Source organism: Barbus barbus (genome assembly GCF_936440315.1).
Source record: "Barbus barbus genome assembly, chromosome: 40".
NCBI classification, from domain to species: domain Eukaryota; kingdom Metazoa; phylum Chordata; class Actinopteri; order Cypriniformes; family Cyprinidae; genus Barbus; species Barbus barbus.
In genome coordinates, this window is record NC_136718.1 from 11,649,936 (window position 1) to 11,677,493 (window position 27,558).

The following is a 27,558-nucleotide window of genomic DNA, read 5'->3' on the forward strand; positions in this document are numbered from 1 at the left end:
TTTCATTTATTCACTGATACACAACCAGTGAGAGTTTGTTTAGATCGTTTAGTCCAGTTTAGGCCTTGTTTACAGCTGGTGTGACAGCTTTAGTTTGAGTTGCATCCAAAGAAATCTGTCCCAACTTGTCCTGCATTTTTTTTTTTTTTTTTAGTTGGAGGAAAAAAGTGACAGTGACAACTGAAGGTGTTGTCATCTACACATGTAGTCCTGTTTTAGCATGATTGAATGGCTGATGAAAACAGATAAAATTCAGTTGTATACACAAATGCTTATGGGAAAAGATAAGCACTGAGCAGGTCATTCTGGGTACATTAGAGTTAATGTGTAAAGTTGCCCTTCAGGTTCTTGTATCTAACACAGAATGGTCATGAAATGTAGACTAGTCCTGTATGTCTATAAGCCAAGCCCTGTTAAAGCAACATTTTAGGTTAAATCAACTTACTGTAGTGTAATATTCTCATTTCTTAAGTGGACTGTCATTTCTTTTAGTGTTATTTTAGTGTCACTAATATTTTAAATAGGGATTTTAATTTTATAATTTTTGTTTTCATCCTGGTCTTCGGGATCCACTGCTCTGCACATTTTGTATGTCTCCCTGATTTAACACACCTGATTCAAATCATCAGCTCGTTAGGAGAGAGATCCATAAACATAATTGAGTGTGTCAGATAAGGGAGACATACAAAATGTGCAGAGCAGTGGGTCCCCAGGACCAGGATTGAAAACCACTGCGATATGAATTAAAATGTGTGGCAATGTTGATAAAGAAGAGCATGACACCAGTTATTGTTGAGAAATTCTCACTTTTCTAAAGCACTTAGTTACAGTAAAGCAGAGAGAACTGAGAATTTGAAGAAATTACATGATTTAACAATGTATGATTGTCTGATCTTTCTTTAGGTATATCTGACACGTTATGCTGGAGCAGCTGGAATATTTCACAGCAGGGTTGTCCTTATTTGACCTTTGACACTGGGTATTCCGCGATAGTTCTCAGTTTTTCACTTCTGGTTGAGCGGTGAAACATATTCCCACATGCAGACTCACTGCCAGACTTCTGAGGCAGACTTTAGTTCAGGTTGCATTGGACTAAACCCAGATCAGGACTGGAGATGATCCAGATAAACTCCACGCCTCTCTCCCCCTCCTCTTTTACCCATTTTTTTCTGGTGTTTTCTTTATGATTGCTTCCATTTCCTCTGTTCTCTGAAAGTTTGCTTCCAAGAACTGTAAAAATAAATAAAAAGATCTGCGAATTCAAAAACAAGTCATTGTGGGATCAAAACTAAATATGAAAAAGAAGGGGAAAAACTGCCATAAAAATAAACAACAAAAACAGCACTGAGCATTTGATATGTGAAGAGTTAAACTTCAGTACAGACGTCCCAGTGAACAGTGAAGTCACATGGTTGTCTCAGATGTTTACTTGCACAGTCTCTCACAGTTTAAAATCCCTTCTAAAGCCAATACCTCCCACTATCTCTCTCTCTCTCCTTCCTTTCTCCACCCACCCCTGTGTTTTCATGGTCAGTTAGTGCCAACAGCCCAAGTAGGGACATACGCATAAAACAAAGCAAGTGTGCACTTTTTTCTTTTCTTTTGTTATTTTTGATTTTGTCATCCTTATCATCTTGTCTCTCAGGAAAGCTGTAAGTACGATGAGGGAACTTTCTAGAAGTAGCAGGGGGAGAAGGATAGTAAGCATGGACTAAAAACTGAAAGACAATGCATCTGTGCACTTAAAAGCACATTTGATAAAATACTTTAAATAGTTCCGAATGTGAAATGTTTAAACATTTCAGAGAAAGAGATCCAGCATAATCTTTATGCTAGAGGGAAATGGAGGAATTGGTCAGCATTTAACAGTGTCGCAAAACTGATAAGCATACGCATGAGTTTAATACATTTACATAATGACTTCTTTGCTTTTACTTACATGATCATTACAGTAGAATAAGAATGTAGCTAGCCATATTAAAAAAATCACTTGTAAATTTGTTGGAGAGTTGGAGAGGGTACAGGGGTCATTGTGAACTCTTGGTTTGGGCTTTTGCCAGTTTCGTCCATTTTAATTACAGTATTTTTGTCTCTCTCTTGCTGCACATGGAGGGTGCAGAAAGTGCTTTGCACAGATAAGTAAAGAATGTCTTATGACAGCAAATGTCCATTTGCTTTGTAAAAAATAAAAATACTTAAATATTTTAATGGGGTTTTGTTCAATACAACACTAAATTTCCCAGGTCTTTGTACCATAGACACAACCTGTGGATGGTGGAGACTTACTGTAATTAACAGCAAAATATGATTATGTGACTAGACTAAACAAGCAGGGATTTGGATTTGACCCAAACAGAAGGAACTAAAGCATCAGGAGGTTTATGTACCTTCATGTATACATGCGTAGTAAAATTGCAAAAAATCCTCAAGTCAAGGTTTTTCCCTTTTTACTTGGTAATCACTTAGTATTAAACTACACTAGAACTGAATGTATAATACACAAACATATGAAGATACTTACATTAAGAGGAGGGCGTTCAACTTGGCTTTAGGAACATAACAGTTTCCATAGTGTAGATTGCATATAGTTAAAAACTTAAATTATTCAGACACCAGATATAATTTTTGATATTTTTTTACTAGTGGGTGCAGGGAACTATAGTTAATTTATGTAAGGGAGGACAGCAAAATAAAGTAAACTGTGACATATTATACCCCCAAATTCTTCATTCAGCGGACTAAATAAAAAATTTGGGACCAAAAGTTATTCAGACACTTTGACCTGACCATGTTTTGCTTAAGTGTTTTTTCTTTAAATGCTAACACAACAGACTGAACAGAATTAAATATTGCTTGGTAATTGGTTGACCTAAATTGGTATTATCTAATTGTGTACTTAAATTGAACAACTGGCAGCTGACAGCTATTCAATTTAATTCATTACATACCTTTCTATCAAAGTTATCTGACATAAGAGGAATTTTTCTGACACAGTTTAACTCTGAGTTCTTGTCATATTTTATTACCGTTTTCTAATTTCTAGTGAATAAACTGTGATAATGTGAGAAATGTTGAATTTTGGTTTGACTGTATTTCACCTTAGTCTGCCAGGTATTGTGTTCTTTCTGAGAGGTTTTAAGTGTTTTTTTTACTTTCTCTTTCTTTTGTGGATCAGATGCTGCACTTGACAGCTGGACGTATAGCGGGGCTTTTCTCCAGGCGGGGAGTAGCTGCTTTCAGCTCCAGCGGTGTCAAGATGGCCAGTCATGGGCATGGTAATGTTAAATGTTATTTTAAAGAACAGCATAAAATTAAATTAAATATTTTGACTATGTAAACTTGGATGACCAATGAGCAGCATTAAATCAGTATTATAGCAATATGTTTTTATAAATTTATTAGAATATTTTTTTTTTGTGATCCTGCATTTTCTATTTCATGCTTGTATTTTTCTCTCATTAGTCAATTGATCATTTCCTCTTGTTCTCACAGGTGGGGTGACAGAACAGACAGACATGTCTGTACCCCTGTACTGGGACCGTCTGGACACTCCTCTGCCTGACAGACCGTACAAAGACACACTCAGTGCTGCAGACAAGAGCCTGAAGCAGAAGGAGAAAGGACCCTGGAACAGCCTTTCCAAAGAGGAGAAACTTGCCTGTTAGTACTTAATGCTCTTGTGTCTCTTTTATTCAGTAGAGAGTCCAAATATATTTATATGAACAATACAGTCAAATTAAAGAGTTCTGTGGCTTTTATATTCTAGTGCTAAAAGTTGGCATTCACTTTTAGCAGGTATTGACATTTAAAATCTACCCTTTCTTATGAGAAAATGGATAAAAATATTAATGTCTCATTGCATTAATAGGTTTGTCCAAATTAATATTCAGTTAAATGCAATCTAAATGAAGATACTCCCCTTCATACCATCTACCTCTGACTAGCAATAACAAGTAAATTATTATTGGCTAATTTAAATAAAAAAAGGACAATCCCTATGATTTGTCCGACCCCCAACTTCAAGAATGGTCAACAATTGGACAGGATTTATATCTGACACGGCGAAGCACAGACAAAATCATGGGGGGAAAAAACTAAAATGCTGTATGTTGCAATCTTTATTTGCTGTGACTCTGATGGCAGTGTACAGGATTATGTTTAATGAGACGTACGCTGAGATGAAGAAACCAACTGGTGAGTGGAAGACCGTGATGGGCGGCATCTTTTTCTTCATTGGGTTGACTGGCCTGATTGTTCTCTGGCAAAGGTACTATGGTAAGGGACCCCCCCCCCCTTTTTTTTTTTTTCCTTCAATGATTTATATCTGAATTTAAAATAGGTGACTCTTGTGCTCTCTCTCTCTCTCTGTCAGTGTATCCCCCTCATCCTCGTACCCTTGATGACGAATGGCAGGCTATGCAGGTGAAGCGGATGCTGGACATGCGGGTGAACCCTGTGGAGGGTTTTTCAGCCAAATGGGACTACGAGAAGGGCCAGTGGAAATAGATGAAAGGAAATGCAGCTGTAAGCAACATGTCAAAGCCTTGCTACTTATCTGCCATTCTCCTTTGGCAGTCTTCATTAATTACTATGCTGTCCTTTTTGTGTGAACATTTGAGTATTATCCAATCGGCAACCATGTAAAATTTGAACAAGTGAGAAAATGTCCACAACACCGAAGGAATCACAAGCGTTTCCTCTTGACTGACTGAAGTAAAACTTGAAAGAAATAACATTGTGTATCATTGTATTCATTCAACACGCATAATAACTACAAGAGATGTCTTGTGAATTCAGATGGGTTTTTATTTAATTTAAATGATATCAGACATTTAAAAAAAAAAAAAAAAGTCCTAAGACATAAAACAACTATTCAGGGGTAAAGCTGTTTAAATAAACCCAAAACCTTAAAAAAATAGTTTTCTTTTTGTCCTCGTTTAGGTTAAGTTGGCTAAATATAAACACAATAAGAAACAAATGTCAAAAATCACAAGAGTTTAAGGCCATAGGAAGGAAAAATATGCGTTTACACCAAATATAAATAATATTTTCAAATCATCAAACGCCTTAAATATTTTCACTAAGCTATGATGAGCTAGTCTAATTGTCATTTAAGTTAACTAGTTTACATAGTGTCGTGCCAATGCTGGTACATTTCACTCTTAAGCATACCGTCAAACTCGGCAACATACAGCATCTCTCAAACACACACACACACACACACACATTCTGCAACATGACAAACAGACACGGACTAAGCATGCAAGCAGCAAATTTCATAACACGGAATGTATTCTGAGAAATCAGTGTCTACAGAGCAGCAAAAAGTGTAAATGTCGGCAATTTGAATCTGCTGAGACTCACCAACTATAATTTGTACATTGTTATTGAACACTTCACTCGCAACTTCAAAGTTTAAAAGGGAGCTATTGGACTGGAATGTCAAAATGTACAATTTCTTCATTTCAAACTTGAAGTCAACATGAAACTAAATTTGCAACCTATATTAATGTGATGTAGGCCTACCTCTGAATGAAACTTGGAATCGTGACAGTAACGCGTTCTGTAACGACTTTCAAATGTATTGAATGTACACTTGAGCTCTGGGAATTTCATTTAATAGTGCTTGAGAATGTATCAGGGAGTAGCTAAAAATCTTTATTCCAGACTTGCTTAATCCGCGGAACACTTTTCTGGGTTAGGTCTCAAAGGACGCTACGCTTATGATTGGTATGTTTTGAGTGACACATCAAAAGATCTCAGCTTCCCCACGAGATCTCCAACCGGGGTTCAAGGCTTGAAACACACCTGTACCACCATAGCTTTCATCGCTTCTGTTTGAATTAACCCACACGTCAATCATTACAACTTAGAAAAGGCGAAGAATATTCAACTTGACGTCCTATTTGAATTGATGGTTTAAAGCCTAAAGATCATTTCTCCACATCTCCGGGCGCTTTAACGAGTTTGACACGAGCCGAGCGTAAAGCAGCAGGTGCGCACACGGATTGACACGCGCTTAACAGCTCTGACAGCAAAGTGTTTAAAATGAGATTTGGCGGGAATCAGGAGCTGTGAGGAGACAGAGAAGATGGAGAGGTTTATCCCAACTATTCTAAGGTTTGCTTTCAAAAACATTAAGACTTGGAATTTGAAGGGGAAAAAAAACTATGTATCCTAAATTTAAGTGTTACAAAAAATAAGTTCAGTCAAACACGAAGGGATTAGTTTTTTTCGTGGCAGCACCATGATGTTATCTGACCCAATACATGTCTGTCAGCCAGGATTCAAAACATTGTGGACCATTACACGGTAAGGGTCAACTCAACAAATCCAAGAATGCTCAAATATCTGCATTGAAGTAACATTTACACTTGGAAATGTGAATGCTAAGGGACTAAAACTGAGATTAGCATTTTAGCTTGGCTCTGTAAAGTTAAGTGTGCTGCCAGTCTTAATCTTCTGCTTACCATCAAAAGAACTGCAAATGCCATTTCATACCAAAGTGAAACAAAAAGCTTGTCACAACTGCTAGACCAGTATTCTAGTTATATCCTCATTCCCAAGACCATACAAGACACCGAGCGCTCTTGTGGCAATATGGTTTAATCTAATTTCTTTCTGCCGTTTTCTGTTAAATTTTCTGTGTACACAGTGAAAGGTAGCCACACATACATCAGGAGTGACCTGCTCACTCATTGTGTATCTGTGTCTCCTCTAGCTCTAGTTACAACAATCTCAAAGGTATAAAGAGTTTCATCTGAAGCCGAAGTTAGGTTTAATGAATCAAACATCAAACTGCAATGAACATACAGAACTTTCTTTCACAACAAAACAAGTTATCATAACTGTTGGTCCTTTAATTTAGATGCTCCAGAGGATTTCAAACCTGTCCATGCAGGTAGTCACACATTTAACCCTCAACAAATTTGCATGGGAAAAAAGAACAGAACAATAATTGGGAGAACACACACACACACACACACACACAGAGGCATGTTTCATCTGTTCTCCACAATGTTCTCTAATGATAGAGAGATCACAGAGGAAGCAGGCCCTCAAATGTAGTGCCGGGCCCGAAAGGTGCCTCTCTGTTCTCGAGCTGATATCTGGCTCTCCAGACAGCAACAATTACTGAATGCTTCTGATTCAGTTTGGATTCAACTTCTCTCTCATTGGGTCATTAAACTCAAGAATCACAAATCAGCTTAAATTAGATTCAAAAGATAAAATGTTTGTATCCTTGTCAGTTTTGCCAGTCTCTTTGAAAATGAGAGAATAATAAGGATACTTAAAAAGACTTATGATAAAGCTGAAAATAATTATTTATAACAACAAAAAAATAATAATTACAGACACAAAGAATGAAGGTTTGGTCAAACGTTCTTCTTTTTTAGTGACTTTTCCTAGACTTTTTTTTTTTCTCATTTTGTTAAACAGGGTTTAAGGAGACGTGGGTTAGCTTGATCCTAATCAGCTAAAAAGCAAAGCACCCTCATGCTGTCTGGATCATGTGACATTACATCACAGATGCGCTCCACACGGTGGGATGTGGGATGTAAACATTAAATTTCTTGGCAATAAAGGGAAACAAATCAATCCGAAACAAATGTATTTAAGTTCCTTCATGTTAGCAGGTCTAAATGAAGCAGAGGGTGAATTTGGATCTTCAGTTATCCTGATCCTCACAGGCGTTTCTGTGCAATGAGTGACCCGACCACGACACCCGTCAGCAAGGTCATTCCCGCCAGCAGCCACTTCTTGAAGTTTTCTTGTGATTTTCTGCTCTCTGCCGCTGTATCTTTTCCAAAGATCTCTGCGAAGCGCTCCTGCAAACACACACAAAACAGCTTAGAATGATTTATTTCTATAGGATCAGACTCATAAACCAGTCAATTATGAAAACACATATAAAAGAGTTATTAATATGAATGAACACTTCATAAATCATAATTACGTGAAATAAACAATTACCACAGCCCCATCAGTAGTACAATGAAGGTAACATTCAAGCACTGTAACAAATATTGTCACAAGCTATTCATAGGAGGAAAATATTACCATGCTCAACCATCCAATAACTCACAAGCTCATTTCAGCCAACCGCTGAACTCCTTCAGTGCCCCTCCCCCTCATGCCTTCCAATAATCCCGTGTTCATACCATGACCACCAGGGGGCGAGATTTACCATGCCTGTTTCTAAGACCTCATTTCTCAGCAGGATTCTGTAGCAAGCCCAATTTTATCTGAAAAGCTGAAAGTGGATTTCAGGCTTTATAACGTAGCCTGTTTCTTCGGGGAAAATACACAGAAGTAGAGCACACCAACTCCAGACGGAGGCTGAAATAACAACCGAAGCACTGCAGTAAAAGCTAATATGACTCATAAACATGCGTTCATATAACAGACAATTTCTGAGGACAGAAGCATTTTTTTCTTCAACGTTTTCTCAGTTGGATCTTCAGATTCAGGGACAATACGATTTGTTTCACTGGTATCGCATTTTTGTCAAAGGTATTAGAGCAATGCAGTGATCAAGCCAAAAATATTCTGTGCATGTAGCTGATTACAACACACACACACACACAGCCCTCAGACGCCCACCCGTTTCCACTCAAGAAGACTGATGTCATCCTCCAGTCCTTCCCTTTGCCCTAGTTATCTACACAAGCTTGAAAATATGGGAAGAAGAATGTGGAGGACTTAAACGAAACCATCCGAAGCATTCAAAACATGCACTGTTGCAACACTTATCAGTCATTTATCAGCATTTCTCTTTACAATGAAACAAAACTGGAGGAGATGTCACAGCATGTGTCAGGAAGAAATTTATTTGACCGTTTATTTAATTAGGATTTTTCAGAATAAAAAGCAGGTGGCTGATGGCTGGTGTAATACTGATTTGTGTTAGTCTATGTGATACTATTATACAAGTTAAAATTAATATAAAACACCCAGAACAAACTTTGGTATATGGCTAAGCAGACCAAATATATTAACCAATTATCAGCTGTCGCTCATTAAAAAAAGCACAATCAGGAGATGGAAAAGAAATGATGGGGGGAGAAGACGAAATGGGATTGAGTTGCGAGTCTTGTGACACAGGCTTGACTCAAACTCTGCATATAGTTTCATATGCATAGCAGTTCAGGTGTTAAATGGTTAGTTCACCCAATATGAAAATTCTGTCATTAATTATTCACCCTCATGTTGTTTTCTGCGCACAAAAAGCATTCTCACTGCTTCTTAAAAATTACGGTTGAACCACATGTCACATGGTCTATTTTACCGGTCCTTACTACGTTTCTGGGCCTGGGACCATTTCAGTTGCATTGCTGTCTATGCAGGATCTGAGAGCTCTTGGATTTCATCAAAAATATCTTAATTTGTGTTCTGAAAATGAACGAAAGTCTTATGGGTTTGGAACGACATGAGGGTGAGTAATTAATGATAGAATTTTCATTTTTGGATGAACTAACCACTAGGCCACAGCTCCAGTGCTTTGTCACCATATTTCTGCATATTAATACTCATCATAATCTATTCAAGCAACTATACTAAACTCATGTTTCATAGAATCTGAGATAGATTGTGAATTCTTAATCATTACAAATATCTTTACATCAATGCACTAAAAATATTATGTGCAATAATACAAAAAAAGGAGCAGCTAGGAGATGTCATATGGGTGTCTGATGGAAGGACAATGGACAATCTAAATACAACTGATAAACTTTGGTTATATAATCTGGGGTGGGGCTGTCAAATTTACTGACAGGTACTTTGTTTTAACTGACAAAGAGCTGGATGAGAAGAAGGAAGTAAGAGACAGTCAAGTAGGTGGAGAGTGTTTGGGTATGAAATGTGTGACTGGTGTAGTCAAGGAGATGTTCTTTGCAAAGAAGTGTGCAATGAAGTAAAAAAGCAGAGTGATTTACATAGGAACAAGATGAAATTCATAGGAATTGATTTCGCAAGTGTGAGGGAGGGGTGATGGGCGTGGCGGAGGCTGATAACAGACCAGCAGTTCCAGAGCAGAGGGGTTATCACAAACAGTGACGCAGCACGACATCACAAGCCGAGACCTCAACTCACTTTCACTTAAGGTTGACACAGATATCCCAAAAACACCTCATATGCGCACAAATGATAAACAACAACAACATCATTAATAATAATAATAATAATAATAATAATAATAATAATAATAACAACAACAACAACAACAACAACAATTTCTCCAATAGTTATATTGCTTTATTATTAATTATATATCTAAAAACTAGACAATTCTGTAAAAAGTGATTCTAAAAAAAAATAAAAATAAAATAATGATTTAAAAATGACTGCTTATAAAAATAACTGCATACAAACCACATAATTTGATGTTTGATTCATATCTATAACAGTGGGAAAAAAACTCAACAGCAATACGACAGTCATGCTCAAGTTGAGCAAAACTCCTAGTAACCCAACACTGTTCTGTGCATCCCACAGAATGTTTACAAACAATCTACTATAAAAGTGAACTACTGTGTCAATGCACAGTGAAGACTAAATATAATTTCTCTCATGCACTTCCACAGGTACGCCTTTGTCAACATGACTCACGCGGTCCTCATCATGAATGGTGAACAGAGAGGGCATGCTGCTGTCAATGCAGTCAGATAGCATGAATTTGCATCACCCTTTAACAGGTACATGAGTAACCCCTGCAGGAATGCTAACAGTACGACCTGAAAGCAGAACCAAGCCTAATGCACACATGCATTAATGAGTATCAGTCCGTAAAACCGTGAGAACAAGGTGAGAACAATGTAGGTATGACAAGAATGTCATAAATCTAAGACATGTTAAGGCATGCTTGTTGGCATTAAGATTATGGTGCAACACACATCCTACAGCGTTTTGTGTTATATGTGCAATCGACATGTGATGGGTGGATCCAGGAGGGGCAGATATGGAGGTGTTACCTAACCTTTTGTGCTAACATCTTTCATGCTGAAGTGAGTAAGCAAAATATCTGTGTGTCATGCATAATAAGCTTTAATGAACTAATCATCAGCTTAAAAATGACAAGGCTTTGTTTTAATCTCCAAAATAAGCAATAGTAACGCTTGCCTTAGTAAACACCACTAATAAACTTCTGTGTCAAGCAATTAAATGTATTTCTTCTGTTCAATGCATCTTCTTCATTTTGTGCTAAACGGCAAACAACGAGCAACTATAAATTCAGTGATGACAGAACTTTCATTTTTGGGTGAACTAACCCTTTAACAAAATGTAGGGGTTTAAGAATCCCAAACCCACCAAGCCTGGTACAGCACATGCCCTGACATGTCTCTAACAACACAGTGTAATATGCCTGACCATCATGACAGCATTTGTGACTCGCTTTTTAAAGAGATCATTAACCATAGTGACTCTTTGTATATCTTGCAACAACACCTTAAAAAAAAAATCCACTCCCAAACTCCTAATGATGCACTACCCTATTCGGACGGGATTAGTTTTACAGGGGGTAGATGGGGTAATGTAATTTTACCACAGGACGTCTGTAATATTAATGGCCGATTCGCACGGGATTAGAAATCTCAGTAAAAGAAGTGGGAGGGATAACTCGATTTACGCACCGCCGTCACCTGCCTGTCGTCACGTATGTTACTTACTGAATGTAAGTGCTCTTCATCGTTCTGTAACAGTAAAAATGCTTGAAGTGGTTTAGACAAGACGAGTGATGCGCTGAGTGATTGACAGGAGGCGTGACTATGTAGAACTGCTGTGTGTGATATGAACTCACTGTCAGAGAGCGAGGAAGCGTAGCTGGTATTGTTTTACTAATCCTGCATCGTTTTATGTTGAAAAGTTGAGGTTTGCCACTGACTTATCCCTCTGCCTAGAACGCAACTGAAAGCTTCTTCAAGCGCCTCCATATTTGAAAAACCGCGGAAAATGACAGAATATTTACGTATATTTTTACAGCTGGTCTATTTGCACGGGATTAGTATTACCTGAGGTATTTTCAACTGAACTTTTTACAGAAGGTAAAAGTCGCCGTAATCTTTACTGACATTGTCTGTAATGATTACTAAAATGGTACATTCGGACGGGACAAAAATAACTGAGAAGCTCTGGAAAATCACTTTACCCCACCTCTCCATGTAAAACTAATCCCGTACGAATAGGGCTTAGAAAGTATTTGTTCACAAACCCAATCTGTCAAGAAAACCTGATTTTTACTGGCTCCAAACAGCGCTGAGGTTGTGCGAACTATCCCAAGAGATACCGGCTGCTAGGCAGTGGTGACTGCCAGGCGTGTTCCATAGCCCCATCTGAACAAAGAGCACATACAAACCAGGCCCTACAGGAGAGAGTGAAACCAGGTGCAAGGTGCCTGCGTTGTGTTAGTTAGCATAGGCTAATATCCAAATAGAGGCCAAGAAAGGGGCCGATTCGGTTTCTGAAAGGAACACGGTGAAGGAGAGGTACTAGAGAGATATATAAACTGGCACAGATGAGACCACAGAAACACAAAGTCATCCTCACCACTATATTGCTACAGTTACAATACAGCTACTGAGCTACTCTGTTGACATCAGTGTATTACATCAAGCCCAGCCTCATCCTGTTAGAAGAGGAGCCATTTGTTCATGAAAAAGAGTGTGTGTGTGTGTGTGTTTGGGAGATTATGAGAGTATCATACAGGGAGTTCAGTTTGGTTGAGTCAAGAGCACTGGGTTTCTCCTCTGTTACACCATCCTGACCCTTTAACCCTTACCATGGCGTTTGTGAAGCCAGTCACTTGCTTTCCAGAACAGCTTGTTCTGTTTTCAGTCAGATGATTGATGATGCACACACTTAGAACATAACACGGTTCACAGAAACACAGCGTGGCCGCTCTTCTGTACTGATTAGAGAACACTGGTGTGTCTGTACAGAAGCTAGTGAGGAATGGGTGTGATGGTACACCATCCTCCATCACCTTTCTTATCAATACTTCTGTTTCAGCCTTTTCTCGCTTGGTTGACCAATGGGAATCCTCTGAGAAAAAACTACATCTGTACATATCCTCAAGAAAATATCCATGCAAGCCTCCATGCTAGGGTGGTTCTGTATGGTTGTTTATTGGCCATTTTGGAAAAGTTCCCAGACAGCTATAATCATTTTGGATTACAGAAGCTGTACTTTTAATACATTTGAATAGAACATTACTCAAAATATCTGTCACTCAAAACTACATTTAAATTATGTGTTTTAACTTGCCTCATAAATGCATCTTTAGCTCAAATCACATTAAAAATCTTTTGTAGCCTGGTCCAGTTAATATGGACACATGTTATAGATATACATGTTACAACTTCTATATATCCCACTCCTGGGCTGCACCTCCCTGACTAGGTATTCCTTTTGAATAAGAACTTTGTTCCATATAGCATAAATGTAATCCAGACATAATACGTTTGTGATGTTATCATTGTAATGTGACCTACAGACGTCAGTTAAGTTGCTTCACTGCCATTCACAACTCCTCTCCAATGGCCTCATGGGATTGTAAAGTGTACATTGCATGCACACTTCAGAATCTTTCCCGAAGTAGTAGGTCATTCAGGTACTTTTTGGCATCTGTTTTATGAATACTGTGAATTCAGACATACTGTTTTTTTTTTTATATTGTAGGAAGTAAGCAAATTCAGACGGAGCCCTGGTCTCTTCCAAAGTCAAAAGACCCCACAACCAATTCCCTATGATATACTGGTTCCTCAATATGACTCCCATCTCTTGGCCAGCGTAAAACTCTAAGGGACTTTTCCCCCAAATTTAATAATGTAAATCGTCTGACCACTTACAAAAATAGTAGCATTAATAATAGTCTCCTCAACAAACCACATTTGAGGTATCATTGATGTCCAAAGCATAAACAATGCAGGTTGAGTTACACAGTAATCCTTAGGATTATGGGTTTGTTCAAATCTCTAACCCTAAGCAATAGTAATAACGATTCCTAGAGGTAGCACCAAAGAGCTCATCCTGGATATCTACAGCCCGAGGCTGCCAACCAAACAAAGCAGCCGAGTTCCCAGCAGATGAGACAACAACCCAGTAGCCCCTCACTGCAGAACAAAGATCCAGGGGGTGGAGATGGTAGTTTTAGGGGTGGGGATGGGTGGGTTTAGGGATCAGGGGGTGGAGACGGTTAGGTTTAGGTATATGTAAGGTGGGAGGAGTTGGATCTAGATCCAACCACACCCCCTGGATCTTGTGTTCTGCAGTGAGGACCATCTCCAACACCCTGGAATGTTAAAGAGGTTTCCTAGCAAAACAAAATAGGCTCTTGCTCAGAGATACCGCCACGCCTCTTTAAAATGCGTTGAGCCTGAGTGGTGAGACCAGTGGGATTCTTTTCTGTTGTGAAGCCTGCACAGAGCAGAACAATTATAGAGAGGCCGGAAGGGCAGGATTTCCTCACAATCGCTGAGGAATGCTGGACACCCTCATTCCTGTGTGGAAATCAGCTGATAGGAAACGTGCTTCGAGGGAGGAAAAAAATTCAATTCCAACTGTGCGGCATCAACAACCGGCCTAGCTGTTTCTCACTCAATCTCTGCTGAGTCACTCAGACTTCAAATTTCCAGTCCACAACTGCAGAGATGGTGGAGAGAGTAAGAAAGAAAAAAAAAAAAAAAAAAAAAAAAAAAAAAAAAAAAAGAGGTAAAAAGAGGACTGAAGCAAAACAATCCCACCCAAACCATCACAAGGCGGGATATGTGACAGCCACGGCCATTTGAGAATTACACGAATGTTGCAAAACAAACAGGATGTCAGTTTGTTTTAAAGAAGGTGAAATTGCATTGCAACATTTTTAGGGTCAAAATAAACAACAGGGCCAAAGACTGGGTTTGCCACAGTTACTTAATTTCTGATCAAACTGATGGTCATCATCTCTTCAGTTCGGGTCAACAATGTGATCTCATTTACTCTAAGAGGGTGATGTTGTGAAGGCGTTTTACAGCAAATGGGATTTCTGATGTCAGCTAGGGCTGAACGATATATCGTTATCGTATCTATATCGAGATATGAACTTTCAAGATATTACTATCGAAAAAAGCAACGATATAGACGATATAGATTTCCCCTCTCCGCGCTCGCCCCGCCCTGCATACAACTCTGGCAGTCACACAACGAACATCAGTTTTACGAGTGCCCTTGAATGCACCGCTGAGGTCCCTATTCGACCGCAAACTTGTATGGTATAGCTCTGGAAATTCAGACACACAGAGAATCAGCTGTTCATCCATTTTGAGTTCGGCGCTTGTTTGGATGCCCCGTTTCTATTGGCCGCGCGGGGAAACGTCACAGAGCGCAGCGGCAAAAGTTGAACTATTTTGAACTTTGACCGCGGCGCGCACGCAAGCTCGCCCCTGGTGCGCTCCGCTGCGTGTGCGCTTTGGTCGGCGCAGCAACTAACCGCCCTCGCGCAGCGCAAGCCATTGAAATGAATGGGTTTCATAGCGCAGCGCAGCGCAGCACATGCCGCGTCCTGTGTGAAAGGGCCTTTACGCCGTACGAGTCGACGTCCACCAGTGAGTTCTTAAAAATAAAACTACACTTTCCAAATTTTTTTGTATTATGATGTTTTTAGTTTTCTGAGAAATGCTTGGTTTTCACCGAACCCGTAGTCATATCGTATCGTATCGATAGAGATATCTGGCATGAAAATCGAGATATGAAATTTTGTCCATATCGTTCAGCCCTAATGTCAGCCTGGTATTTACCATTTTAGCTGTCAATGACATCAGCACACACCTACAGGCCAGGCAAACATTTATTATAGAGAGCCTCTCAATTTTTATAGAGAGCAAGAATCTCTTTCTGGTTTATGGTCTGTGGTTTTAGTGGTTCACAGTTAGAGTAGCTCATTCTGAGTCACCTCCTTAATAGTACAGACACAATTATATTGCCAGCTTCCTATGCACCTTAAATATCATTAAAATTATATATTTATCCCTGGGTTAAGAGATATATATATTTTTTTCCACACTTGAAATTCTGAAGTTAAATCACCCCTTTCAAATTTGATTTTGAAGTGCCAATTCTAAATTGTGTTGCCTGATGTACAATGTGAAATAATGCTACTAATATAGTGGAGTGAGTTTATTGACAGACAACCAATCATAAATTGCATAATTATTTAGTTCAAATGACCCAAACCTTACATTTTTTAAGCCCAAAAGATCAAGTTCTAAATATGGATCTACCCATTTTAAAATTTCAGCTGATATGATAAGATAATTATTTTTATGTTAAGGCTGATATTAAAATTATATATTATTTTTAACTGAATAAATCAACAATGAAATCACTATAATCTAAAATCTCAAGTTTTAAAATGTTACATGTGAATTTAGGCATCGTATTATAACGCAGAGTTAAAGAAGATTACATTTAACAGTGTTATTAAAATGGTGTAAAATGTAAAATCGTGACAAAGCAAAATAAAATATATAATATTGACCAATAAATTTATAATAATATAAAAACACTAATAGCCACTTCTAAACACTTATAGTTTGTGCAAAACGGACACCAGTGGAAAGGTTCTCTAAATGTTTAACGTTTCAGTAATCCAAATACAGGAAGCAGCGCCCTTGATGAAAACCAAACATCAGTTTCCCAAGCACAGAAAGTACAGTCACCTTGAAACCACAGCAACACTGCCCTGGACAGATGATTTTTCCATCAACTCTGTTGCCTCATTCGCAGTAACCGCACTAACTGTTCTCAGTTTATTAACTATTCACCTACATCTAATTTTCCCAATTACTTCAGTCTTTGCCCTGAAACATCATTAGTGTTTCATTATGTAACTGTTTAGAGGTAAAGACACCTGAAACATAACACTGGTCTGAAGCCCCACTCCTCAAATTTAGCTGACAATTAGAGCAACAAAACAGACTCCACTAAACCCACAGCCCAAATGAAATTTAGACCACAAACATCCAATCAGAGCACAGTATGCAAAGTAATCCGAGCGGCAAACCTCCCCGTTTTATTTTAGGTCGTATATCTGGAGGATCTGTTTGTGGGAGGTGTCCTTTGTGCTTGCCTGGCAATGTGGACATGTTTGTGAGTTCCGTAAATGAATTAAAGAGAAGATTAATGAGTCAGGAGAGTGGGGCTCAGACTCCAATCTGTTCCGCATCTCACCGGGGAGACATCACCATCAGCTCCCATTCTGTCAGCCAAATCCCAACGAGCCAGGACACAAGCAGACTACATACGTCCATATACATACAGATATCTGGACACAGATATGCAGCCAGATTTACCAGCCTCTGACCTAAACCTGCTCTTACAGGCAGACACAGCCTCTGGGGATATTTGTCAAGAAACAAACTGTAAGACTTATGCATATTGGATGTTGCTGAAACAGAGCATGCATGCATGCATGCAAGTACGTGTGATGCCAAGATATAGTCAGGTTTTTTTAAAATCACAAATGCTCAACATCTTCTCAAAAATATAATGAACTGTGTTGGCAGCAACCTAACCTGCCCAAAACAACCAATTTTCATCTGATTTGTCGACCACTTGCAGGTGAAAGAGTTCAAGAATCCTTCATTATTTTTGAAATTCCATTTGGTGATGTTAGTGGAGGAGAAAATATATTTCTGAGGAGGAGAACAAGGTGGAACCTAGAAAGAGACTAATAACAATATGACTGATGACACTCAGAGATGATATCAACACACTTTATCAATCACTGCGACTCCATCATCATAGCCTTTTATTCATGGCTGATTCTAATCCTACAGATGGGGCCTCAGATTTTTCTCCATAATCTGATTTTAACTAGAAGCTATACGGGAATGAGGGAAAGCTACATAGAAAAAGAGGGGCTTTACTGAAAGGGCAAACAGAATATAAAACATACAGGATGAATAATGAGTGAGAAAGAGAGAGAGGGGGAAATTGCTCATGACCTGATTTTCCAGCATAAGCCAGTTCTGTTGAAGCAGAGCAACAGTCATGTTATGTCCAGAGCGGCACAGGCGAGAAGCAGATCTGATCTCTACCCCGTTTCTAATCTGGTGTTAGCCAGGCGTCATACACTCAGACTGAGCTTACATTCTGAGTCAGGCCACTTTATTAGTCCTACCTGAGAAAGTACTGCTCTGGAAAAACCGTGTTGAGCTCTGGTTTTGAATGACACCATCTCTTTATGACCTCATTTCAAAAGTACAAACACACTTATATAAGTAGCGCTTAAATAGTTGATTTACATCTGAAAAATGATGTACAATAATAAAACACATACACCAAAAAAATCCCCCTGCACTCTGCATAGCTAGAGACTGTTCAACACAGCACATTAGGAGCAAAAGTGTAGCGCAGATGAGCCTTTATGAAAAAAACAAAAGCACATTTGTTTTTTTAAAGTCGTAATTCTGTTAAATGGACAAGGAGCTTAATGTCATCCACTGCTCTGTGGAACGGTGACAGAGCAGCTAAAAGGTTAGCTGGTCCTTTCAGTGGGCCGTTATTTGTGTTATTAGGGGCTAATTGCAGTGCGGTTCAATGATGCTGGATAATCTTGGCTAAAGTGCATTAGGAGAGCTGGGCTTAAAGGTGCAGGTCACACTTCCACAACATTGACCAACACAGAGAAGTGCGTGTGTGGAAATTTTTAATTAGCAAAGAGGAGCTTCAGCTAAGAAGCTAAACCCACTGGAGTTGAACATCACGCATGTGTACAAAAACACTGCAACAACACGAAAAAACGTGGGAAAAAGTTAGCTAAAAATACACTAGGTGTATTCACAAACACTTAGGTGAGAGAAACTAGCGACATCACTGCTAACAGACAAAAATGTGCTTTAGTTGTGGATATGTGCATGCTTTTAAAGGATGTTTCACCCAAAAAAAAAAAAAAAAAAGAAAATCCTGTAATTTACACAACCTTATATTATTTTAAATTCTGACTTTCCTCAATGGAGGAAAAGAGAAGAAATTTTGAAGAATGTTGATGCTGCTCGATTGGTGAGAGTCACATGGGTTTGTAACAAGTAAATGACAAACTTTAATTTTTTTTTTAGGTGAAAAACCTTTTCAAAATCTGTAAAAAAATCTACATTTCCAACCTCTACCATTCCAGCTACATGCACCAAAACAATTCTTTCCGTATTTGGGATGCTCCATTCCCCCCCCCCCCGTGACCCTGGAAGAATGGATCAGTCCAACCTTCCTTGAAGGTGAGGCCAGAACCCCGTCTCCCCCCTGCCTGTGACATAAGAGGAGTACACTAGCATAGCGTTAGTCGTTTTCTCCATCTCTCTTCCCCCTCTTTCTCTCTCACTCGCTGGTGACAAGGCTTCTGGAACAGACTGAATCACACCATCTGTTTACTGCCATTTTCACTCAGTCAGCCACACACAAACCAAGCACACACATAAAGGCATGTGCACGATATAGTTCAAAAATTAAGTCACCTTGTTAAATATAAAAAGAGAACATTTCAAATGTGGCGATGAACCTGATGAGTCAAAAGGTCAGGGCTGAACTATGACCTTGAGAATAGCAATGTTCAGCACCACTTCCAAAAGCAACAAATAAACATTTGCTGAAGCTTAAGCATGAAATGGCAATGAGATCAGTTCCAGTGTCTATGGAGGACAACATCACATCTGGATCAGCATCTCCGCTCCTGTCACAGTGTGTTTACAGCCAAACTCCTCACCTGGACACTGCAGGCGTGCATGTGTGTGTGCACCCGCAGCTCCTTTGTTTAAGGTAATCACATGCTCAGCGTGTGCTATACCTTGAAATAATCGCGCAAATGAGAGGCTCGTGTGTGTAAACACGCATGAAATGGAACAATAATGCACATATTGCATTTAAAATGCGACACGCACGATCCAAACCCAGACACAATTGACCAGGAGCACAAAAGCAGACGTATAGTCTGTCATGCGACACACAGGCGCAGAGTGGGCGGCGCTGATGTATCGGAGCTTGACGAATGATTGCGGGGTGGGCCGCAAACATGCATAGCCATCGCGCCTGCCAAATCGATAGAGATGACCAGTAAGGTGGAAGGATGATGGATGGACGGACAAACGCAGAACAAACGAGACAGAATGAAGGAGTGAACGGGGACACTAACGGCGGTGACGCGGGCATGTTGTTGCATGTCTGATCTGCAACAACGTCCACCCACGTGAGAGCGAGGGAAAGGCGGGGGAGATAGACCGAAAGAAAGAAACAGAATCGAAAGAAAGGAAGGAAGGAAGGAAGGAAGGAGGGAAGGACACGAGATGAAGGCGGGAGTAAAAGTAAAAGTGATGGAGGATGGGGAGTAGGGGGTGGTCCCGTGGTTGTTCCTTGTGCAAACATGATAGACAATGGGATGAGGGCGTGTGTGTATACGGTATGTGTGTGTTTGTTTTCGCAAGCGTATACATTTGATGAAACTCTCGGTAACAGCCATACGTCACACAAAGTCTTCTGTTGTGGTGACAGTGATTAAAACGTGCTAAAGGCGGGCTTTTGTTTATCAGCATGCATGAGCGCATCACTACTAGGTGTGTGTGAGGCATGTAATTAATGATTGGTTGTGTTTGGAAGTCACTGTTCTAGTTAGGAGCAGAGTGATAGTGAAGGAACCTCGCTGGACGCTAATGAGGGTTTCAGAGGGACTACCACAACACACACAGACACTAAAATAGGAGTAATGAACAAAGCAGGTGTAATAAGAGTGAAAAAGTATGGATCCCCCCTCCCACTGTATTGATATTTTGCCCTCCAACTCTCATTGACTGCAAATAATTTATCCTGTACAAGCCCATCCGAACAAAGGCAGTTATGCACATTCACATATAATTCAAGCCTAATTGGTAATATCCCCACCCCCTCAGGCACAGGACTCCTGTAGTGGCGACTCATTCACGTCAGTCATTCCCTTTCCCAGTCCCTCTATTGAACAGGAAACAACAATTCTTTAAAAACACTAGAACTGAATGACATGCTCATGCATTCTTCTGTAGATGCAAACAGTTAATAAATGATTCATGATTTTTAACCCAAACCATCATGATGATTATGCACAAGGAAAAAGACCTGATGTGACCGCACCTCTGGGCATTATTACTGTATCACTGCAGATCTCCCCAGAGCAGGAGAGAGAATAACACAGCCTGACGTGCAGGCACTGCAATACACCTGCATCATACAGCTGCCAGCAACTGCGTAGGCAAAGTAAAAGGTAGTGATACAAAAAGGTAGTTGAAACTGTGGCTGTGTGGGAGGGGAAAACAAGCACGCACTAAATAATCTTGAATATACGAGAAGAGTGTGAGTGAGAGTGACACTTGAAATGGGCATTCCCAGCTTCTCCCCCAGCAAGGGGATGTCCCAGTGCATAGAACAACAACTGCTGGCACCCTTCGGTTTTTGCGTCAGCTGTTTTTAAATCTCACTACAAAGCAGAAACTGAGATGAATAAACAGCACGAGAACCCCCCCCCCCCACCCCCACCATCAAAATGGGTTGATGTGTGTAAAATGCTCACTAGAGAGAGTTCAACCGTGAAATTGAGCGTGCATGTGTGATTATGCGTGCCTCCCGTCGCCACACCACTGGCCTGATTGAGACAGAGCATCCCGCTGCATAAGTTCAGACTGAAATTGATGCCGAATGTGATGGAGATGAAGAGGGTTGAGTGGGAGTCTGCAAAAAGGCGGCCTACATTCACGTAACACATACACGTCTGTCTTTTGTATGTCAGACACGCAGACCTCATTTTCCTTTCCCACTGAGGAAGTGACATGAAGAGCACACTCCCACAATTTGTGCTCAAGATGAACCAAAACTGCAGCTGGGTGCCTCAGGATGTGAAGCCTCAAGAATTCATTCATTAGCCTATTGTAGTGCCATTCAACTCTTCAAACGCAGCATAATAAATCGCCCAACACTTCCACACATATATATGTGTGTGTGTGTGTGTGTGTGTGAGTTTAAATATTTGGTTTATTTGCACACTTTTAATTTAAATGTTATTTTTGTAGACAAAAATGAGATGAACGATCAAATTAAATGACATGAAATATTGACCGAATTTTCAAAAAAACTAAAACAAAACTGGAGGTTCTTTCTGCTTATCCGAACAATGAAGACAGCGAGATTGTTTGAAAACTTTTTTTTTTTTAAATTACACATTTAAGAATTGTTGTGACTCTTGTGTGACTCTCATTCCTAAGGTCACATGATTAGAAATTCAAGATCCAAATTTATAGATAAAAAGATGTTGACTTTTACTTTCTACACAGTTCCAGATTCTTTGTGCAATCAAGACAATCACAAGATAGAAAACAGGAACATCAAGGAAAAAAAAAAAAAAAAGCAAGCTCTAGAACAAAAAACAAAACATGATTTTATAAATAACACATTGACAAATTAAAATAAGCATCTAAACTACGAAAAACAACATTAACAAAACCAATCTGCCAATCAGAGTCTGTTCTCTGCACCATTCAATAAACCAGCCTTGTTAAAAATGACCTTTACAATCCACTTCCATATCTCACCCTCACCCAATCAGATTGCAGCCCTGATCACAAAGAGAAAAAAAGCTGACTTGGCCAGGACCGCTCCATTACCTGCCACTCGTCCAACCTACATAAAGAAGAGAACCAGCACAAAGGGTTTTCACATGACTTTACTCATGCACGCCTTTCATCACTGGACAGCTGACCGAGGGGAAATAACAGAGAAAAAAAAAGTGAAAACAATAAAAAGACAAAAGATGAAAGGGAAAACAATGAACTGTCCATTCCCAACCATGTGTGTTCATCTCCCACACGCTCTTATCTTCACTCCGTTCTGTAGTTTCAATTGGGAATTAAGATAGAAATCAATAATCAGGTGACCAGTAGTTGTGGTTCTGCTATCTTATCTCCCATTCCTTTCCCCTCCACAGAGTTTCAGCATCCCCACCCAGGCCCAAGAGAGGGCAGGCGCTAAAAACAGCCCCGTCTGGACCCAAGGGAGCCAGCAGATTTGGCCATGCAAAACACGCTCTTTCATCAATAACATCCACTTTTCCTGGACTTTTACAGTCTGTTAAAAGCTTCATAAAGTATTTGAATCTCAAATGGCAACAGAATTCTTAACAGGATAGACAACCCAAAAATTTAAATTTCTGTCATTTACTAACCCAAATGTTGTTCCAAACCCATAGGACTTAATCTTCGAAACTAAAAATAAGATATTTTTAATGAAACCTGAGAGTTTTCAGTACCTCCACTGAAAGTACTGGCAACTAAAATTTAGAAGATCCTTGATCTTTGGGATTCATGTGGATTCGATTTATAACAGCTTTATGACCTTTTTGGATGCTCTAGCTAGCTTTTGGTTACCTGGAGTTTGAATGGAGGCACAGAAACCACTCAGATTTCATTAAATGTATCCTCATTAGTGTTTTGAAGATTAACCAAAGTCTTACAGATTTTGGAACAACATGATGGTTAGTCAATGACAGAATTTTCATCTCTTTGTTGAGTCTTTTAAAGAGAGTTTTTCTAAAGATTGGCCAAGGGTGGTTTAAATGCAATGAATAGATATCTTCTGATCCAACAGGACGATTTTAGATGGAAATAATTCAAAACTATACACCTGAACAGGTTACATACATAGAGGCTGCTTGCAATCAAACTGAAGAAAACTAACATGGTAGAAAAAAAAAAATACAAGTAACTTTCCACTCACCCATCCTCCTTGGCTCTGGATCCAGGGCTGAATTTTGTTGTCTAGGTAGACGGTCATCCAATCCGCGATGCTTCCCACCAGTGGGCTCATCTCCTTCTCCACGCACTCAACACACAGAGCCCCTCCGAATGCAAAGAGTCCAACGATGCGGCCCCAGTTGACGCCGTCGCGGAACACCTCATCCATCACGCTCTCGAAGCTCTGGTACGCCGTGGCAGGCGTGATGTGGAGCTGCGAGGACAGGTCGTTGAATGCTTGGGAATAACGCAGCTCAAACTCATTGGCAGAATCACGAAGCGCCTCCTTTACCGCGTCCAGACCCCCAGTCCCGTTCGTTTGACGCTGGGGCGTTGAAGCGGGGGACCTTGGTGGGGTCCCAGTGGAACCAGTACTTGTTCCGTTCAGGGAGCCATTAACGAGGGTCGTCGTTCCTGCTGCCTCCTCCCCATCGTTCCCTTCCGCCGCATCAGTCCGATTTGTGTCTTCTGTAAATTCAATGTGATTGTAGGGGTAGTTCCTCTGTGAGAGTTTATATTTAATAAAAAACACCACCAGTTCTCGGTTATAGTAAGACATAATTCACGTTGTTGCTAGTCGTTCTCCGATGTCTGGATATCCACTTGCTCGTTCTTATAACACAGTGCACACCCTTGCGTCCTTCTCAGGCTTCTGCCGACGCTCAGGGATGGTGCAATGGCTCATACCCTGTGGTAAGACAACAGTGCAATGAATTGATCCGTAAATACGCAATCATTTTCACAAACAGGGAGAGGAGGGGGTCAGGGTGAAACTTTGGAAGAGGTTAAGGGGCACTGAAGATAAACAGTTTTTTTTCACCCTCTAAAGCCTTCTTACTTAAAGGAGAGGCTTGATCAAAGGAACAGATGGTAGCCTCTCATCACCTGCCTCCTATGAAAAACATGGACAATGTCCTCTCTCTCCCCCTGTCCAAGACATAGCTAAATGTACACTGACCTTGACATGAGTGAATTTTAAGCAGCAGGGGGCAAGAACAGCTGGCGTGGCTAGAATTATGATTCCCTCATTTCAACAAATCTATAACGGAACTCAATTGTGGTGCCAGAAGATCCAGTCAAGAGTCGCAGACAAAAGATATCCAAGTGCTTCATGGCGGTTTTAAAATGTTTTGACAACTCAAGTATAATCTTAATGTATTTAGATAATCTTTGCTAAAAAAGAATAGACTGAAATTAATACATTTATTAATCTGTGCATTCATTTATATATTTTATTACAGATCAAATCTATACAATGTTTTGGAATTATAACGTCTGATCAAGAGAATCAATCATTCTGAGAATAAATCTAAATAAATCTGGATACAATAGATAGATAGAACTAGTAAAGAGATTTTTAAATAAATGTATTATTAAATAAATAGATTAAGTGATTTTTTGTTGTCGTTGTTGCTGATTTCGTCTTTTTGACGACATCACGAGCGCGGGGTGTTATTATCTGATCGCTCCTGGGAAAAGCGCGAGAGTTCTCAGGAAACACTGGATCAGCCAAACACGTGCTGACAACAACGAGGCTCCGAGCACAACACATGGCCATTTCTGAGGCTGCTCTTTTGTCGCGGAAAAATTACCCCCAAAAAAGCATGAATTATGTTACTTAAGAAATTACTAATTCTCTGTCCGAATATGACGCATATTGTCATTATCTAAAATACGAGTCACATCCGTTATTCCGAATGCAATATACATAACATTTAAATATATAGTACATGATGTGGTCGCACTTGGATTGATCAGCAGACACTTCCAAGGAGTGAATTATTTAAGATTCTAGTAAGGAGGCACGCGGTGTTTACAAACACAATGTCAACTCACAGCGAGCGTGTATGAATAACTTACATGATCCCTGACAACGCTATTCAGTGTTTTATATTAGTCTTCTCAAAAAACAACATTTTTCTTAAAGGAAAGTCTACATGCAGTAGCTGCTAGTGGCTACAATACAGATTTGACAGCTTTTATCGACCGACGTGTTAGAAATGACCTAAAACAAAGTCTAACGTCAACATTTTTCTACTTCATCTCACGTTATCGTGCTTATTGACAACGTAAGATAATGACAACACGGAGAGTTAAAGAGCATTCATCTTACCATAACACAGTCAGCTCACTCCTCTCGCAGATTAGGTCAACCAAGCAAACAGCTCCAGAGAGTTTATGTGAATGTTAGTTATAGATTAAGCGGCAGTATCAAATAGAAACTGCGGCAGATCAAAAGTAATACTGTGTGCGAGGTAAAAAACGAGCCAATGCTAGATATTTCTCTTTAAAGCAGACCTCCCCTCTCTGTGATAGGATATGATCACCTAAATGACGCTCACGCTGTCTACCCAACCATTACGTAATAAAGGCTGAGTTCTAGGCCCACTGCGGAAACAACCAGTCAGTTCTGCTGGGCAAGACATATCACTTTCAGAGAAGCGATCGCACAGAATCACTTCAGTCCGAGAAAACGAACATAAAAGGACCAAATTAATAATTATTAGCCATATATTTCCGCTGAGCACAAGCAGAGGGTGAGAGCTCTCCAAATGTCGCCCTGTCTATGCTGAGGAGAAACACTGGATGTAGATTATTATAGCATTTCTTAATCTTTTATAGGTCCTCGTACAACTAGCATAGGTGATTTACGCATGCAAGTAAAATCTAACACCCCTTTATGTTTTATTTTTTTACGAATGAATGCAATACACTTAATGCATTTCTGCACGCATTTAAGTCGTGATGAGAAACACCATATGCAAGCAAGAGAGCAAATGAATAACAAGCCCTATATAATTGATGGTTCTTGCTAACCAAGAATGCATTTCCTGTCAAATCCAAGCCAGCTACGTCAATCTTTCCCCCTTCGGCTAGTTAAGTTAGCCGTGTAGCTAGCGTCATGGAAGATGGACTGGCTGTAACATTACAGGGAAACGTTATCATTTGGAAGCGGGTGTAAAGATAAAGCTCCCATTTCAAAACGCATCGCAGACCTTTGGTACTTACTTGGGTATTTGGAAAGGCAAATTCCTGATCTCCCGCATGATCGATGTCGGCGTGTTTCTCCTCGACCAGAGCGCAGTCGGTGTAGAGCCGCTGTCAGCAGCGCTGGCTCAGTTCCGCCCCTTCAGAGCTGCTCTTAACGGCATATTCATATATTACAGCACATACATCAGATGTGGACTGAGTATGCTGGTGTATGGAGTAACTACTTTACTCACTCCAAAGTCGTCAATTAAAGCCTATTATCATTTAAAAAACAACATTAAATCAATTATGTTTTAAAACGCTGAGACGCGCCATTCAGTGTGACCGCTACTAATACTGATGACTAAATCTTACTCATTATGTGGCCTTAAATTAGTAGTTTTCTTTATCTAACTACAAATATTTGGATATGTATGCTCAACTGGTGTTATGAATGTACATTTTAAATAACCGTAAACGGTTTGAGCTCACTAAACAAAGAGTGGCAGGATTACTATGGTAACCTTTGTTACCCCAAAACGCGCGTGATGCGTCTGTGACAGCGACACCCCGTGGCGCATTCAATCGAGTATAAATCTTCGCTTTATTAATTAAAAATTAAATGCTTAATTTCATATGCTGGTGTTGTTTTCAGGCTCAGACTCGGGGAGCTTTCATCCAAGACTCTGTCAAACAAGAGACCCCTATTATAAAAGAACAAACATTACTACTTTAAATATGCATATTAGGTCGTTAGACATTCGCTAAGGTAAATATCATAAAAATATAAGAAAACTCAGTTCCCCTCATT

At 39.8% G+C, this 27,558-nt stretch overlaps 2 protein-coding genes across 4 annotated transcripts; one reads left to right on the forward strand and one right to left on the reverse strand.

Moving 5' to 3' along the window:
- Positions 1-1,443: 1,443 nt before the first annotated feature.
- Positions 1,444-4,909, forward strand: cox4i2 (cytochrome c oxidase subunit 4I2). Of its 2 annotated transcripts, none has more exons than XM_079400634.1 (5): positions 1,444-1,652; positions 3,176-3,275; positions 3,493-3,660; positions 4,144-4,275; positions 4,373-4,909. In XM_079400634.1, the coding sequence occupies exons 2-5, from the start codon at positions 3,176-3,178 to the stop codon at positions 4,504-4,506; spliced, it is 534 nt and encodes a 177-aa protein (XP_079256760.1). In that variant the 5' UTR covers positions 1,444-1,652; the 3' UTR covers positions 4,507-4,909. The 2 variants fall into 2 exon arrangements, with proteins under 2 accessions (XP_079256760.1, XP_079256759.1); XM_079400633.1 differs by having other exon boundaries at positions 1,519-1,576; positions 4,373-4,723.
- bcl2l1 (BCL2 like 1) lies at positions 4,788-27,041 on the reverse strand. 2 transcript variants are annotated; one of them, XM_079400631.1, is made up of 3 exons: positions 26,787-27,041; positions 23,761-24,465; positions 4,788-7,829 (listed from the first exon to the last, which is right to left on the reverse strand). In XM_079400631.1, the coding sequence occupies exons 2-3, from the start codon at positions 24,334-24,336 to the stop codon at positions 7,686-7,688; spliced, it is 720 nt and encodes a 239-aa protein (XP_079256757.1). In that variant the 5' UTR covers positions 24,337-24,465; positions 26,787-27,041; the 3' UTR covers positions 4,788-7,685. The 2 variants fall into 2 exon arrangements, with proteins under 2 accessions (XP_079256757.1, XP_079256758.1); XM_079400632.1 differs by lacking the exon at positions 26,787-27,041 and adding an exon at positions 25,891-26,348.
- Between the last annotated feature and the right edge of the window lie 517 nt (positions 27,042-27,558).